The sequence below is a fragment of the Tursiops truncatus genome, chromosome 5, assembly GCF_011762595.2.
Source record: "Tursiops truncatus isolate mTurTru1 chromosome 5, mTurTru1.mat.Y, whole genome shotgun sequence".
Taxonomy (NCBI): Eukaryota; Metazoa; Chordata; class Mammalia; order Artiodactyla; family Delphinidae; genus Tursiops; species Tursiops truncatus.
In genome coordinates this window covers 46,927,100-46,944,444 of record NC_047038.1, presented here as the reverse complement: position 1 = coordinate 46,944,444, position 17,345 = coordinate 46,927,100, and the positions used below count along the sequence as shown (strand labels likewise).

Here is a 17,345-nt window from a genome sequence, read left to right as displayed (position 1 = left end):
CCTATTATTTTAGCAATTTCAATTTTGTAGTTAATTCGGTAGCACTATTGCTTTATTTGCAAATTACACAAAATCACACACACACACACACACACACACACACAAATATGTAAAATATTAGGAAAGAATTTATAAATGCTATCAAAGATGCTGTAGAATAGCCTTTTCTAGACACTCAATATCACAGTGAGGAAACTGGTACAAAAAGCCACCTATGTTTAAGTGCATATCTTACATTGACATAAGATATGTTGATTGAACAAGTTTACTAATTGCTACTCTTTTTAAATTTAAACACTATCAAGGGAGAATAAATGCAAAGATACTAAAAAGTTAAAACGTCAGATGCTTTTGGTAGCTCATTTGGCATGCAAGATGACTGTGGATCCTTGTACTGCCTGCACTTTTATTTCAGCTTACAAATATTTACATGTCCACTATCTGTGAAAACTGCTCTATGGTGATAGAGATGAAAGTGCCCAAACCCTGGAGGGGTGTACAACCTACAGAGGGGATTTTGTTAACAAACTAATAAGGATAATATAAAAATTAAACTATTTCTATAATATACTAGACTTAGTCAAATATCTTTAACTCCCTAGGCTAGAGGTGGATCGATCATGGTAAAAAGTCAGTAAAAACACCTGCATATTGGCAGGTATCTACTGTTTGGTATTGCACAGCCACACAAAGGAAGGGCCCCTCTCCCCAGGTGGGTGGTGGCACCCTCTGAATGGCAGCAGTCTCTGTAGACAGGAAGTAAAGCAGTGCCTGGTTAGTAGCAAAGCCAGGCGGGACTTTCAACATTCCAGAAGCAGGACTGCGAAGGTAGAGAACGCCATGAAAATGGAGAACTCATGAAACAGATGAGAAGAAAGAAGGAAAGAACAAGCAGCTTGTGATGTGTCTCTGAACAGTTAGGCTTCCCATTCTAGTACAGAGGGGCTTGGGGGGAAGGGCAGACTCAGTCAAAAATCAAAAAGCAATAACAAATAATTTTAATAGATAATGGTAAATGTTTGGTTATTTGCCCTTAACCCATTCAAGAGTTGTTTTTGTGAAAAATATTTAACGTCAATTAAACTCTGGCAGATAGGTTACATATTTTAATCCTCTCAGTGACTCGGTGACATTGATGCTGTAATTATTTCCGCCTAAGGAAGAGGATGTTGAGGTGGAGAGGTTAAGTAACGTCCAAGTCACACAGTTAGGAAGCTTGGAAGCTAGGCTTCAAATCCTGGCAGTCTGCTGCAAAACCTGTATTCATTCATTCAACTGTTATTTCTTGCGCACCTACTACTATGCTCTGCCTTCATGAAACTTGCGTTTTAATTGGGAGGGAAAGACAACCAGATAAGTAAAACACACAATATGATAGATGGCGATGGAGCATAAAAGAAAAACAGGGAAGTGGGAAGACAGGGTTGGGGTACTCGGTTTCCTCACACAGAAGGAACCCAAACTATGACGCAATGGATTATTTTGATGCTTATAATAAAATCTGAAGAATGTGCTTGTAAATGCTGAATAATTTGAAGTGATTATTTCGATTAAACCCATTTCATCAGGCTCTGAAGTAGTTATGTTTTAGCCATAACCTGGTGTTTTCTTTGATATCTTTTCCCTATTTAATATAAATAAGAATTGGCATTCAAGCAACATGCTAGGTGAACTAACAGAAAGGACAACAATTTTCTGTAATGACCAGTATAAGTATCCTGTTGAGAGGTACCTATGAGGTACAAAACTGTCTTAGGAGATTTCAATACTATTAATTTTTTTTCTTTTTTCTTTCTTTCCTGTCTTTAACCTAATCTAATCTAAATTATTTTGTCCTTTAGTCCTTGGAGACATGGGTTTTGGTCGAAAATACTGAACATATGAAACTCTATGTTGATTTCAAAGTCCCTTAACCAACTACAAATTGTATATAAAATACTTTTAGCTTCAACACTCTGTGGAGTGAGAAAGACTCCTGCAGCTTCACACCCAGCTGAGAGGATGCAGACTTCCCTGTGTTGCTAAAGAATGCTGTGCACAGCGGGCTTCAGGTGTTACAATGACAAAATCAGGGAAAAGAGAAAGAGTTAAGTGATAAAATGTTCTCAGTCATTAAAACAGAGTTCAGTGGCGCTGTGTGTGTGATAGAGAAATTTAGATCCTTGCATAAGAATTTCAATACCTTAGCACTGGTATCTGCTTATACGTGTGTGTGTGTGTGTGTGTGTGTATACATATAACAAATGGTTTTATATATCACACACACACACACACACACACACACACACACACATAAGCAAATACCAGTGCTAAGATATCAAAATTCTTACCCAAGAATCTAAGTTTCTCCATCCCTAGAGTTAACAAACGAATACCAAATTTACTTTCAAAGGTGGGCTGAAAAGAACAGATTTATTAGACCAATGCACTATAAAGAGTTGTTTACCTGACCATGTTGGTACAAGAAAAATAATATTAAATTTCAACAACCCATGACTAAAAGTTTTTATTTTTAAAAACTCTCAATGAGAATGAATGAAAAGTAGTTATTTTTTGGAACAGCTAAAGGCTGCTCTTGCTATTTGGATTAACTGGTATTAGTGGGGGAAGCAGGGAAAAGGGGGGCCTGTATAGTCAAATAACTTTGAGAAACAAATTTTTTAAGTTAAACAGATTTCTTCATTGCAAGAGGCCTTGGAGATTAACACACAAGTGTCCACTGCAGTCACCACAGGGGATACGACTTTCATTATTTCCCAAAACATCTGACCACAGAATACTTTGCTCTTGGATCATTGGAGAGCACATTTTAGGAATCACTGCTTTGAAATATAATACATATAAAATAATCAGCATAGCAACAAATACAAGGCACTAAAATAACATATGCTTGAGAACTGGGGAGAAGACCTATACCTAAAATAAAAATCTAAATCTGAATCATCTTATAAAAATACAACGAAAGTAAGTACACCTTGTAAGTACACATGACACTGATGATGTGAATATAACATTTATTTGGAAATAGCTAAACCTCTAGCAAAACATGTTTACCTATACTTTAATAGTGTTATTCAACTTGGTCACTTAATTTAGAAAATAAAGCAATATCTGGACTGTATTATTGTTGATTTATATCATTCTTCTCTCTTTAAATTAGCATATGGTTTTTGAATGGGAGTTAAAAGAATAACATTTGTCCATTTTAATAACATTCCTTTATAAGTATGATTCTTTTTTGCCCCTCTGTCATATTGAGGTCAAGTTCTTCATCTGATTTTGATGTAGTATCCCATCTTAGGCAACAGAATGATATCTGATAACTCAGAAAAGAACAAAAAAAAAATGTTGATAACAGTGGTACTGCCCATTGTGTAATTCTTTGCTATAAGATTAACAAGAATAGAAGAAAAATTATTTCAAGACCCCCTCAGGTGAAAACTCTTGCCCTGAAATACTCTGAGTAATACACTTTGTGATTTTTAATGTAATTACTGTAGCTACAAGTGTTATTCTTGTTTGTCCAACTTAGCTTTTCCAAACAGGCTATTTGCTGCAGTAATTTCTCACACTGCAGTAATTTCCCGAGTCAACTAAATTCCAGAGGATTACATGGTGGGTGGGGATAGGAAAAAAGGTATTTCCTTTTATCAAATGTAACTATGTTGCCTTCTCATTCCATCAGTTCCTCTGTAATAAAAGAATCCAGGGTGGCCACTTGGACTACCTGATTAACAACTTTTCTTGAAACTACTCATTATGTGCGGAATTCATTCTCCTTAAAGAGAGGGAAAGAAAACCACACCAACTCTGAGAGCGAGCCTGTCTTTTAGAAACAGACTACAGATTTCAGTTGCCTTCAGAGTATTTGGGTTCTATACATTCTATTATCCTCAAAAAGTCAGGAAAATTAATTGTCCAGGGTGCACAGTCCATTTAGTAGGGTGAATTACAGAAAATGAAGGCCCCTGCTCACAAACCTGTTAAAAGATAACACAAGTATGAACATAAACACCTGCGTCAACCATTATTCTCCCTTGATTTGCCTTGTTTGATTTTTAACTCATTTCTTCATGCTACCATTAGTGATGTTTGAGAGGCAGGTGATTATTGAAATTACTTCAATTACACACCACTTATCTCATATTGAGGGATTATCAAGTATCAGGATAACCACTTAATACTTCATAACCATCAAATCTCCCAAATCTCCTTCAATTGTTTTTTTTTTTAACCTAAGTCTTCAAACAATTTACATTTAATAGCAAAGCCATGCAAAATGTAAGCAGGTTATATTTATCTCATACAGAAACTGCTTTTATTTTTTAAACTGCGAATAGGAAAGAGAACAAAATCATTCATTCACAATCTCATCATCTTATTCCTGGTTTATCACCATGAATAATTCCACCATTATAGTTCTTGTAAGTCCCGTGAAGAGTTCCCTATACATTTTTGAAAAAGAGCTAGAGCAGATCTTTGATACATTTTTATTTCCTCTTCTTCCCTCAGTTATGTTTGCACATTCCCTAAAGACCAGGAGACGTTATGCTGAATTCTTGTCTCTCTCTTATATGAACTACCAAATACTTTTATAAGCCAAGAAACTGGTCCTCAAATCAAGTACCTTTACTTAGCATCTGCAGCTAGTGACCAGCAGAGTTAGGAATACAACTAGTATGTCTTTTGACTTCTGATCCACATGACATATATTTCATTCCTAATTCAAACTATTGTTAGTGTCTTTTTCAGGCGGAGTTCCATCAAGCATTCAGTTGGAAAGTATTTATTAATCAGCCTGCACTAGGCTAGATGCTGTATGTAAAACAAAGACAAATGTAAGACAGGAGTCTTGGCAAAGTTAACACATGTTTTGAATAGAAAATAATACCGAACAGCACATTGTATGAGACAGATAATAATCATGGTAGCCCATATAATAAAAAACAAAAAATACTTAGCACTTACTATTGTCAAGCATCATACTAAGCTTTGTTCATTTAGTGAATAATTTATTCTACACAACACCTCCATGAGGTAAGTTCTAACTATCATCCTCGTTTTACAAGAAGGAAAACTGGGGCACAGGGCAGGAAATTGAGTGACATTCCCAAGTTTACCCATTAAGTGATTCAAATTTTGGCAGTCTGAGTCAACAGTCTGTACTCAGAACCACTACATTATAATTAATGATCATTTGGAGGTAACGAAAGCAGTTGAGAAAGGTTTGATAGAGGAGGTGAGGCTTACATGAGGATGGCAGACTAGGCTACTCCAAATTGGAAGCAAGGAAGGAGTCCAGAAATGTGCTGGGAATTTCCAATCAGTAACAGGAAAATGTGCTCGCCTGGAACATAGCATATATGCTGTGACAGCCATGAGAAAGTTAAAGTCTAAAGCAGAACTAGATTGTCGTGGGGATTGAAAGTCAGGCAAAAGAGTTTTACGCAAAAGGGAAGTTAATTTTAACTACCTAATCCCCGCAGAGTGGACTAGAGTATTTCTAGATATTGTATCTCCCAATCTCTTATAAGCAGTGGTTTTAATAGAATAACTATCAAACATATTTGTTACAGTGTAATTGTTTGTATTTAGAATAGTTATTACTATTCTTAAGAGGCAAACCTGGAGACTTTATCTAAAATAAATCCTGAAATCTTTCCCCTTGGTTTCTACTTAGAGATTCCAAATAATTAATGCATAAAGGTTTAACACTGACTTTTTCTCATATAAGAGCATATCGTTGCTTTCTTAGTGTAAAAGCAACAATTTGTTAAATGAAATTTCCTATAATTTCCCTACCTATTTATTCTTCAAACATTTTTGAACATTCACAAAATATTTGTTTCCCTAGCTCTCAGTATCCCCATCTCCAACTATACACACACACGTGCACGTGCGCGTGTACACACACACATACACACCTGCACACAGCACCTAGTTGGCTTGGAATTTCAATTGGTATAAAGAACTACATCGTTTAGAATATACTAGTTATCCAGTATCTTAAGTAACCAGATATCGTCACTCCTCTCTCTCTTTCATACCTTTTAACTTTTGAGCATTTTGTGTCTTATAACTACCTCAATCAAAATGTGGGTATGTGTGTAAAGGAGATAACATTTAAAGCAATATTCCTACTTGGGGGTTTTGTTACTAGACTCTGGATGGAGAAACAGCTTTGGGAAGAAAAAAAATCACGTGGGTTAAGAAAAAAAGAGAAAAGTTTTAGAGAAATGCTGAAACTTGATAGAAGTAAGGAGAGCATATAACGTTGTACAAAGTGGCTATGTAATGCTGAGTAGTATTTTGTGAATGAGAATATAATTCTTGGTTCAAAGCAGGGCAAGAGATTTTTTTTTTAACATCTTAATTGGAGTATAATTGCTTTACAATGGTGTGTTAGTTTCTGCTGTATAACAAAGTGAATCAGCTATACATATACATATGTTCCCATATCTCCTCCCTCTTGCGTCTCCCTCCCACCCTCCCTATCCCACCCCTATAGGTGGACACAAAGCACCGAGCTGATCTCCCTGTGCTATGTGGCTGTTTCCCACTAGCTATCTATTTTACATTTGGTAGTGTTCTATTAAGAGATTTTAATAACATTCAAGCCTCCTTGCACTCTTTTACCATGAATAATACAGAAGGCAGGTTTTATCCTGAGGCATTTGAATTTAAACTTAAAAAAAAATGGGAATAAACATGTTTAGTTGCAATATGAATAAAAATAGTGTACTTACAAAAACTACACTATAATGGTATAATCATTTCTGGAAAAATTAAGAAAGTTTTTACTTTAACAGCAAGTAACAACAAATATTTTTTAATATTTCATATATTAAAATACGAAGTGGCATACCTAGATAAAATGAGAAGAGTAACAGATATAAATTTTTTAATAATTCTTTTAGAAAAAGACAGTGTTACTGAGTATGCGGCTACCCTTGGCAGTAAATATTATATTTTCCAAATATTATCAATTTGTCTCAAGACCACTCTATCTTAGGGAATTGTTTTTATAAAAGATCAGGAATAAGTGAAGGCATTTGACAGCATCAAATCTTTTAGCAATTAATGAAGTAAATCTGAATTTTCATATTAATGGCATCATTCTTCCTATTGTCTATGTATAAACTTCTTGCATCATATGAGAATAATGATCTCTAATTACATAATGATGATGATAATATAATAACAATGTACCTCAACCCCCGACCCCCACCCCTAGAATCATTTGACAATGTTTACCTATTTTGACCCTTATTCTTAAAACAATGTAACTATAGTGGTAGTTTAAAAGATGTAAAATTCATATAGTTAATACTGTCAATATATTACACCTAAGGTAAATTAATTGGCAATTTCAAATGTTTTACAGCAGAAAGTTTAGAATGTAAATTAAATAACATTTAAATGCCAGATGTTTACATAGAAATAGTGTTTAATTAAGACATACTTTTGAGATACGAATCTAGAAACCTTTTAAATAAGCACACCAGATTTAAAATGTAATTTAAATTAATATTTTAGGAAAAAAAGGGTCAAGGTTAAACTGTTTGTCTTCCTTAAAAAGTGTATAATGTCTTTTGTGTCTCTACTAACAAAAAGAAATCTCAATGAAACTCGGATATTAAAACCTCCCAGGAAACCAACAGTAAAAGCTGCTAAGAATTTCACAACTTTTTTTTTCCTTAGGTGTTAATTAAATGATCATTTAACACTGCAATGTAAACACAACATTTTCATCTCCTGACAGCACAGCCTATTATAAATCCTGGGTAATAAAAGTCTTGGTGTTAATGCTCTGAACCAAGTTCCCACCACACTCTAAGATGCCTTGTCGTGTCTAAGGTTAAGCATCTAGACACAAAACAAAGCTTGCGCCTACTCTACTTCCAGTGCAATTTTCCCATCGCCCAGTGACCTAGGTAACACTTTGAGCAATAAAGAATAAATTTAATTTCTCCAGCATTTTGTGAGGATTAGGAACAATTGTTGGCTTGCAATGACTTTTTATCCTTGGATTCTTTTCCTCCAGAGCATTCCTCTGGTCCTAAAAGAGAATTCTGATGGTTTAAGACATAGAACAAACAAAACTTTAGGCTTTTTTCAATCAGTTGGAACTGTTGGAGGGGAAGCAATCAACCTTTCTCTGTGCTATTCTCAGCTATTCACATACTTCAAGCTTTAATCTTTCACTAGTAGAAGAAACCTATCATGAGGGGGCAAAGCTATCTTTTTCCATTCTGTTTCCAGACTTATTTATTTCTCTTTTCTTTACATCTTTTTTATAAAACACTTAAATCAAGTTGCCATACTTAGCTGTTCACATTCATTTGGGGGACATTTCAAGAGGCACAGATGTTCTCTTAATAACATTTCACACAGCCATGTTGTACCCTAGACCATGGGTATTGCCAAAGACTGGACTTTTTACTCTTCATTGTTTCCTTCTCTAGAGTTTAGGCTTTCTTAAACTCTTGCCCTAAGTTTCTTATATCACAATTTATCAAATGTTTTAAGGTTAACCCTCTATAAATAATTCCTTGATAGCAAATAACTTGGTTGTGGGTAACAGGTAATGAAGAGGACATATACACATTCATCTGACTGCAAAGCTTATGTACATATAAAAAGTATTGGAGTTATGATAAAAACAGACAAAATAAAAATAACTTCAGGCTCAAAGCTATCTCATTATCAATCATTGTTTAAATCCAAAGTGCTAAACAGTTTGCAATTTGAACTGCATTTTGACAAAATGTTTAGTCTAAAAATGCACTGAAAACCACACATGCAGCTTATGTAAAGGTGGCAGGATGTTCCACAGATCAAATCATATTTGTATATTATAAGTTCAATGAACTAATTCTTTTATATTGTTTTTAAAACTGAAATCTTAGTAATAAAAATGTTCTTTAGCAACACAACGTAAATCTTCTGAATAACTTTCAATATAGTTTACCTATACCTTAAGGAGTTTACTCAGCATTTTCTAACTAATTCATATTTTTCCTTCATTTTGTTATTCAAGACAACACATCATTAAAACGACAATTTAATATGTGGACTAACATAAATAGTTCCTGAATCACAGCCTCTTTTTCTATCCTTGATTCATTTTATATAAGAGTTTTAAAATTATATGAATCATCAACTGGGAGTGGGTAAGAGATCTCATTAAAAACATTCTGGCCTTAATGTAACTTGTGTTGCCAAGTAAGGAGAATTGGAATGATGCAAATGCACATTTTATGCTAATTTGCAGTGTTAAAAAATTAATGTGGTTATGCTTATGTATGTGTTATTACACTGAGAATAAATGTAAGAGAGACGTGAAAGAGAACTGGGAGATTTGCTGACTGTGGGCAACTTGCAAGGACATCTGTGACTATTATTTCATGCTATTTTGCAATGAGAGGATGATAATCCTACAAGCATCATTTCTATCATACTGGAAAGTTGACAATGTTCTTTTGAATACAGAATTTATCTTGTGAATTGAAATATTCCCAGGAGGTAAATATCATCCCCATTTTACAGATAAGGAACCTTATCTCCAGAGGTATCCATTGATTGACAAAGATAGCAAAGCTACTAATACCTGAGTAGGCATTTAAACACTAGTATTTTATGCAACCTCTCATAAAATAAATTGATTTCAGTGTCTTAAAACATAATGTAAACACATTAAAATTAGTTCATTAGAACTAACACACTATGGACACTTGTTCCTAGAATTAATATTTATATAAACTTCAGTCCCCAAATTGTAATCTTGAGATGGCAGTGGCAATTTTATGATTTATAGTCAAATTTTAAAATATTCCCTGATGATGTGTATTGAATAATATCTTTTTGACATGAGAACCATATACTTAAACTCATCTTTCAAAAAAAACACAGTCTCCATGAACATTGTAGGCTTTAATTTACATATTACAGGTCAGATGTTAGCAATGGTTGAGGTCAACAAATGTCCCATATTACAGAGGGCCACACACCATGCCAGTTTTTCTCCCCTGCACCTATCACAGGATTCGCCAAATTCAAGTTGGCTAACCATGAATATTTGCTGGTGGAAACAGAAACATTTACATTTGGGAAAGCAACTATTTAAACTAGTACACTTGAGTGGGAAAGACCTTTCTGCACTTGACTTTCCTCTGCCAGGAACTATGCTGTGGATTTCACACTCAAAAAGTCTAGTTGGTGGCTTGGCAATAGTAGAAACTTGCCGATTTCTGACGTTCTCCAGTAACAAGTCTTTTATTAGTGATCCCTTTAAAGTAAAAACTACCCACAGGAGGCCTGGCAAAAATCTCAAATACAGTCTTAATCTTCACTGCTTTTATAACTTCTAAATCATACGATTGCATGTTGATTTATAAACAAAAGTCCTATTCAATGGCTTGGCTAATTTTTTTTCGTGGCAAGTGGTAATGGCTACTCTGAAGTGTGTCCAGATATCAGTCTATGAAGTGTTTTGTCTACCTATTTAAAAACAAACCTTCGGTTATATAACAGTAATCTCTTTCAATGAAATACTCCTCATATATCTGTTTTTTTAAGTGGCAAGATCAGAGTCCCTTGGGCTCAGTAATAATAAGTAATTAATAAGTTACTTAATAAATAATAAGGGACTTGAGGTTTTAATCACTGACAGTTAACACCTTCCTAAGTGTTATCTCTCATATGAAGTCTTTGTTTTCAAAGATAAAGAGTCAATCTGTTCCCCTTAGCAAGGTATCAGTATTAACAATACAAATAGTGTATCCTTGCATCAAATGATGACACAGACAAACCACCTCCGAACAACTTTTCTTCTCCGCACCTGAAGCTCTCTAGCAGTCTCGGCAACAGAGATCAGCGGCAGCTATCATGGCAGCTCCCTGGATGATTAATGATGTCGATCTGGTGGGACCACAGTAACCTTGGCAACTATAACCTGCAATTCCTGCACTACCACTGTCGGATTTACTGTGGCAGGGGCCAAACAGACCAAGAGTAAAATGAAGCAGGAAACTACACACCTGACACCTCTAAGGAGCCCACACTTTAATCAGAGCTGGCAGAAATTAATTCAAGAGGAATTCTGACACAGGCACCATGGCTCTCTTCTGCTTTTATCCTTGAATCCAAGAATCCTGACACTTAATTGGCATCAGAGAACTGGGGGAGGGGGGAGGTTAGTTTTATATAAGTGCAGTATTAAGGTATATTTTGCTTAGGTGGAAAATGGATCATTTTGATTTTTCAGTGTCTACCGATACGCTTCAATGTTTAGAAAACCTAAGGGGACAAACGTTTAATTAGCCAAGGTACCCTTTAAATTTAATTTGGTTCCCCATTATTCATACTACCTTCCCAGTGTTACTATTTGCTCATTCAAGTTACAAACCCTGAGCCCAATGGAGATTTAATTCAATACATCAAACACTGAGAGCTTTCTAAAGGTCAAGCCTTATACTAAACCCTGGGGATACTAAAAAAAATGTTTTTGTAATGCATGTATACCAGCATTTATAGCATAATTAAAAGAAAAAGAAAACTAATCTACTAATAATTGTCAAGTATACTAGCGGTTATATCTGAATGGTGAGATCATGAATAATTTCTATCCCCACTTACTTTTCTCTTTTTCTGAACTGTCTAAACCTTTTTTTTTTTTTCTTGGCCACGAGGCATGTGGGATCTTAGTTCACCAACCAGGGATCGAACCTGAGTCCCCTGCAGTGGAAGTGCAGAGGCTTAACCACTGGACTGCCAGGGAAGTCCCCTAAACCTTTTTAATATAAGCATGTGTTACCCTTGTAACTATTAAAAAGCAAAATCAAAAGCTAAGGCTCCTTCTATGAGAAACGGAAATAAGGACAGCTTCACTATATATTTGTTATGTTTCACAAATCAATTTTTACCATAATAGAAATTAAGTTTTCCTCTTAAATATTCCCAATAATTATTATCAAAGAGTATCTGGAGAATCTGAGATCCTATCCAACAGCAAAGGAATTGTGATCTGACCAATTGAATTAAGCGCTCAAAATTTATTTGTCTCAGGTAAGGAGTCACTAGGCCATAAAAAGAGTCCCTGGCTTTAAAAATACTACTTATAATGTTAGATAATTTAGTGGCTCCAAAGGTCTCTAGGGAAACACCACTTGTTAACCAGAAATAAAGACTTTTTATTTAAAGAAGTAAAAAAATGAATCACTGGGACCTATGTATTTGTTTTTGTTTGTTAGTTTTGCTTTGTTTCAGTAGATACAAGTGAAAAATGAGTTTCTGCAACGTGGTTTGGCTACTTAAGCTTATGTTAGAAGTCTGGGTAAATATATAATACTCAAAGAAATAAACTGAAAACCACAAAACAAATATTTGTAACGGAATGCTTAACCACAGTACTAGCAATGAAATTCCTCTCTAATGAGCCCAGATGAGTGGCTGCAAACTCTAGCTGGTAAGTCACCTTTAAGGTTATGTTTTTCAGGAACATCTGTATAAGCTACTCATAAATTTCAATCATAATCGACCATTTCAAAAGTCACTGAAATTTCTGTCCGTTAACCAGCTCCTAATTGTTCTGAAAATCATGTTCTCCACTCTTAAACTGATAATAAAAGTGCAACCTCAGTTTTGGAGGAGGAGCAAAGGGGGAGGACAGAGTATCTACATAAGCTAAGAAAACTATGTGCTGTCTCTTAACCTCCAACCTATGGCCCTTTACTTTTCTTTTTTCTTTACTTACACTTTCCATCTGTCAACAAGCGCTTGTAATTTTATTACACTGTCCTGTAGTTTATGCAGAGTTGGTATTATTTTACAGAGTTCTGTTAATGGACTGGATAAATGGTAATGCTATTTAAACTAGTCTCCTGCTCCAACAAACACAGCTGCAACTGTACTACTATTTCTGAGCAAACATCTTGACCTGAACATGGAGTGCTCTCTCAACCCGTCCAAAGAGAAATTGGAGCAGACAGCAAAGGAAAAGCATATTTGGCCGCTAGCAGCAACCAACCGTGTCGAATCATAATTCATATACAGTGTACCCTCTTTTTCTTTTATACTGCATTTAGAGTTTTTTTTAAAAAGCATGTGTGCTTCTTCACCTGGCATCTCATTTTCAGCCAAGAGTCAAATGGCGATTATTCATTACAGAGGCACAAAGAAAATCTGTATAATGTCCAGTTTGCTTAGATTTAATCTAAGCAAACAATGATAAAAGTCAAACATCAGTGTATGAACTATATAGTAAAACAAGTAAACTTTTTCATTGATTATGTATCAGGAAACAATAGTATTAAGAAAGGGTAAAAGATAAAATAAGTTAGGAAAAGAACCAGAGGTACGAATTAGCATTATGCATCAATTTATAAAGAGAAAATAAATCTAAATTTGTTTCTTTCATGAATTCTAGATGTGTATGGCTCTACTGAATTATACAGTAGGGCAACTGTAGATCATTTGATATGCAAATACAGCTACCAGTCGACTTTTCCCTGTCACAACATATTGTCCTGTTGTTTGTCCAAAATTCTGTATCTTTTGTTTGGTCACTTATCCTTCTTGTGAAAGAAAAGTTCATTTTTAAATGAACATTTTAAAGGACATTTTTGTACGTAGATTTGTGCATATTTTTCCATCTGTTAGAACAGTTGTTTCCAGTTAGCTAGTAGGCACCTGTATCATATGAAGAATACTTGAACTTGCATCCTTCCTCTTGGAAATTAAACTAGACAGGCAGCTAGTTTCACAAGCTTTTGTTCCTTTATTTATTAAATACTCTTAATGGTGGTTGTTTAATCAGTTAGTGATCACCATCATAAAAAACTGGTTACATGTAGCTTATAACTTTCCTCTTAAGAGAAAGATCATTGCTAACAATCCACTAGGTCTAATTCAGGTGAGAGAACAGTGCCTCAACTCAAAAGAAGATTCCTTTTTCCTGACGCAGAAAAAAATTACACCTCTATGTTTCCATGTGTATCCAGTGTCTATGTCAGGTGTCAAGTCACAATCAGTACTGAACACTAAGCCATCAAGCTGTAACTTCAGGAAATCAAAGCTTTCAAGTCCCTCTTGCAACTAGTCCCACATCAGAAACAAAATTTTATCTTCCATTACTCCCCAGGGGAAATCCTTTGAGCCAAACAGGCACAACATGACTCTGAACACATTTTCTAGCTGCCTATGGCCCCACTTGTTAACATGCTTTTAATTAACTAGAAAATGTTGCCTTATAGTTTTATGGGTTCTGTTTCTTTAACTCACATAAGGATTCCGAGTCATCTTCTTTCATACAGCAGCTTCATAAAGTTATAAAATCATAACAAAACATAATGGAAAATCCCTTGGTCCATTATATGACATTGTAAAAGGGGGCAAAATATTGAACAGAATATAATTTGCTGATAAGTGATTCTGCACTAGATTATACCACCTGAATCCCTCTAAGAAAATTAATCCAAGTACTTCCAGACTAAAAATCAAACATTCTAGTTTCTCAGAGACAGTGTTAAAGTTACTTCCTATATTTTCCTCTCTTCAGCTTAATAATTTTAATTCTAGCTATAACAGTCATTCCATTTAAATTATATTTTCACAGCTACATAGGAAACAGAAAATTTTCTAGACAACGTGGATTGTTTTTATATGCACATTGTGAGCAAAGTAGTAATTTAATAGCACTCAATGTATACTAGCTTTGAAATCAATTCTACAAAATCCCCTCAATCAAAAAAGTTAAAGCAGAAAGTAGAATCTATTAAAACCATCTCTGTAGCCCTTCTTGCAAACTAAGCACAAATAATTAAATACAAGTATCAATTTATATTCATACATATAATTTTCATAACAGCCTACATCTAGTTTCCTTGGTAAAAATAGTCCTTAGAGAATTCTTGTTAAAAAGGCGGTCTCAAGGTTTCTTTATTTGATTCTTTTAAATTTACTTAAATTGGGTCAATTAACCAGCAGGGAACACAATGCAGAGGAGAAATACTGCTAGGTGACTTTGGCTATCCTTAGACGAACAGAATCAGGAAAGTCAAACTCTAGAGAGAAGACCTGGTATGTAGCTGGCTCCACCTTCACCTGCTGAGAAAATTCTCTCTATAGTCAGCTAAGGTGTCAGGAGGACCTAACACAGAGCCTAACTGAGATACAATGTCGGGGGAGGGCTGTGGGAAGAGGGCCTTCCTACTTCTGGAATTCATAACAACAATATTGAACTAGTAGGCTACCACGAAGCCGTGGCTACAAAGTCAAGTTCAGAAAAAGCAATCCCTTCACTTACCCCACAAGCATGACCATATGGGACTTTCCCCACCATCCAGGTGGGAGCCAGGCTGAGCAATTTATTCTATATATCCCAACGATTTTTCACAACATCCTCAAACATCAATAATCATTGTTATTATTTTTTCCAACACTTTGTAACTTATCTCCCATCTGTACAAAATCATTCATGTGGCTGAAAATCTAATTTTAAAAGCTTTCAAAAGTATATTTTCACTATGCACATTAGGTCAGTGAACAAGCATTCCAGGGAAGAAAAACCGATTCTGCCTAAAACTCACATTACGCTCCTTCCAAAGTACTTCTGTTAACAGTCAATGACGTATTTGATATGAAACCCTTACAGTCGTTCATATTGCACAGTGTGGAATTCTGGCTTTAAAAGGAACATTTAAGAGGAAATTTACAGTCCTCTTTAAATACCTTATAATAATATTTCCAGACTAATAAACACTATGTGAATACAGAAACAATATCAAAAAAGCTGACATTAAAAACCTCAACTTTACAAGAGAACACTGCCAACTTCCTCTGAAGAGGAAGTGCAGTGGCAATCTTTCCCTTCAGAACTTAATCAAAAGTTTCCATAAAGAAGTTAGGTAAATCTCCCCATCAGGACCAAAAAAGAATAATACAATTACAATAACATATACACGAATCAGTAAATGCTAACCAAATAAAAGAACTGGAACTACTGGAAAACCAATCATAAATTTCCAAAAAAACAAAAAAGAAAAGAGAGAGAAAAGAAGAAAAGAAAGAAAGGCAAACTTTTAATCCATTAATCTACGGATGAATAGATGAATAGATTCCAGGAAAGCACAAGGAAACAGATCCAAAATACATTTAATAAAACGCGAGGTACCACCCAAAGCAACAATAACTATTTCTGTCTACTTACAGTCTGTATAGCTTCGAAGTCCCAAGAAACAGCAACTCAGGAAACAGCTGAAGGTGATTTCTGTTTAAACGCCTTTTGAGAAAAACAAAAACAAAGCATATGTTACATAGAAAGTACCCAACAATGAGACTGTGATTGGGTAGTGTCATGCCTCATCCTGTATTTCAGGAAAGAATGAAACGACATTCAAGAGAATTCAAGCATTGAAAATCAGAAGTTGGTTACACCTTTTGTTACATGACTCTTTAAAGCAATTTTCCATTGTGCTTACTCAGATGATGATTACTGGGGCCTAAACTCTAAATTCACATCCCCTGCAACATCAGTCAACCAGCACAGATGCAATGAAACAGGATTTCTGGACTCAGACTCTGGTGTCTAGGTTAGGCAAGTTCAACATACAGCAGAAATACCATATTAAATGGTGCCCTAAAATAATTCATACGCTGTCCCAAATGACCTAAATTTTCAGCCAAGGTACTGAGGAGAGGTGGAAATTTCATTTTTTTTAGCTTTTCATTTAGTTTCAGAAAAATGTATAAGAAAGTGTCAGCATGGTTTCTACCTCTAGGCAAAATCACAAGAAAACCTCAATCCACAGTTCTTGACTCTTAACTGAATGAGGCTGAGTTATAACTAACAATGAGGGCAAAAATGTTTAAGTAATGTTTTCTTAATGTTTAACTGATATTGGGATGTTTTAAATATTTTAGAAAAGAACTTGATTGCAACTCTAACTCAATTTAAGCCCCGGTACTACATAACTAAGCTCTTTTGGACTATGCACACTAACTAAAGAGTGGCAAAATCTGGCCTTCATGTACTCATATCCCAATCTCATTCGTTTTAAGTGTACAATTTAACATTTCAGTAAAAATAAATATCTATCCTCTCTACTTTTCCCAAATTTAAATAAAATGATGACAAGCTAATGTAAAATGCACACTTAAATGATTTATAAGCTGCTATAGCTCTAGAGGAGAGTAAGGACGTCCAGAAACTAACATCACACTGAAGAAACTTGAGGTGTTTCTTGTGGTAAAGATAAATGTTAAGGTGGCAGGAAAAGAGGGCATATCAATCTTGCCCCCTTTTAAATATGATGAGATATTTAAACGGTCATCAGATGGGAGCAGAA

The 17,345-nt window shown here is 35.0% G+C and overlaps 1 protein-coding gene across 4 annotated transcripts in view; it reads right to left on the bottom strand.

The window, feature by feature from the left end:
- The window catches only part of SLIT2 (slit guidance ligand 2), a 383,800-nt gene that overhangs the window by 350,682 nt on the left and 15,773 nt on the right, over positions 1 to 17,345 (bottom strand). For all 4 annotated transcript variants that reach the window (XM_033856893.2, XM_019928425.3, XM_019928427.3 and 1 more), the window contains exon 4: positions 16,208 to 16,279. In XM_033856893.2, coding sequence (XP_033712784.1) covers positions 16,208 to 16,279 — 72 coding nt within the window. The remainder of the gene's footprint in view (positions 1 to 16,207; positions 16,280 to 17,345) is intronic.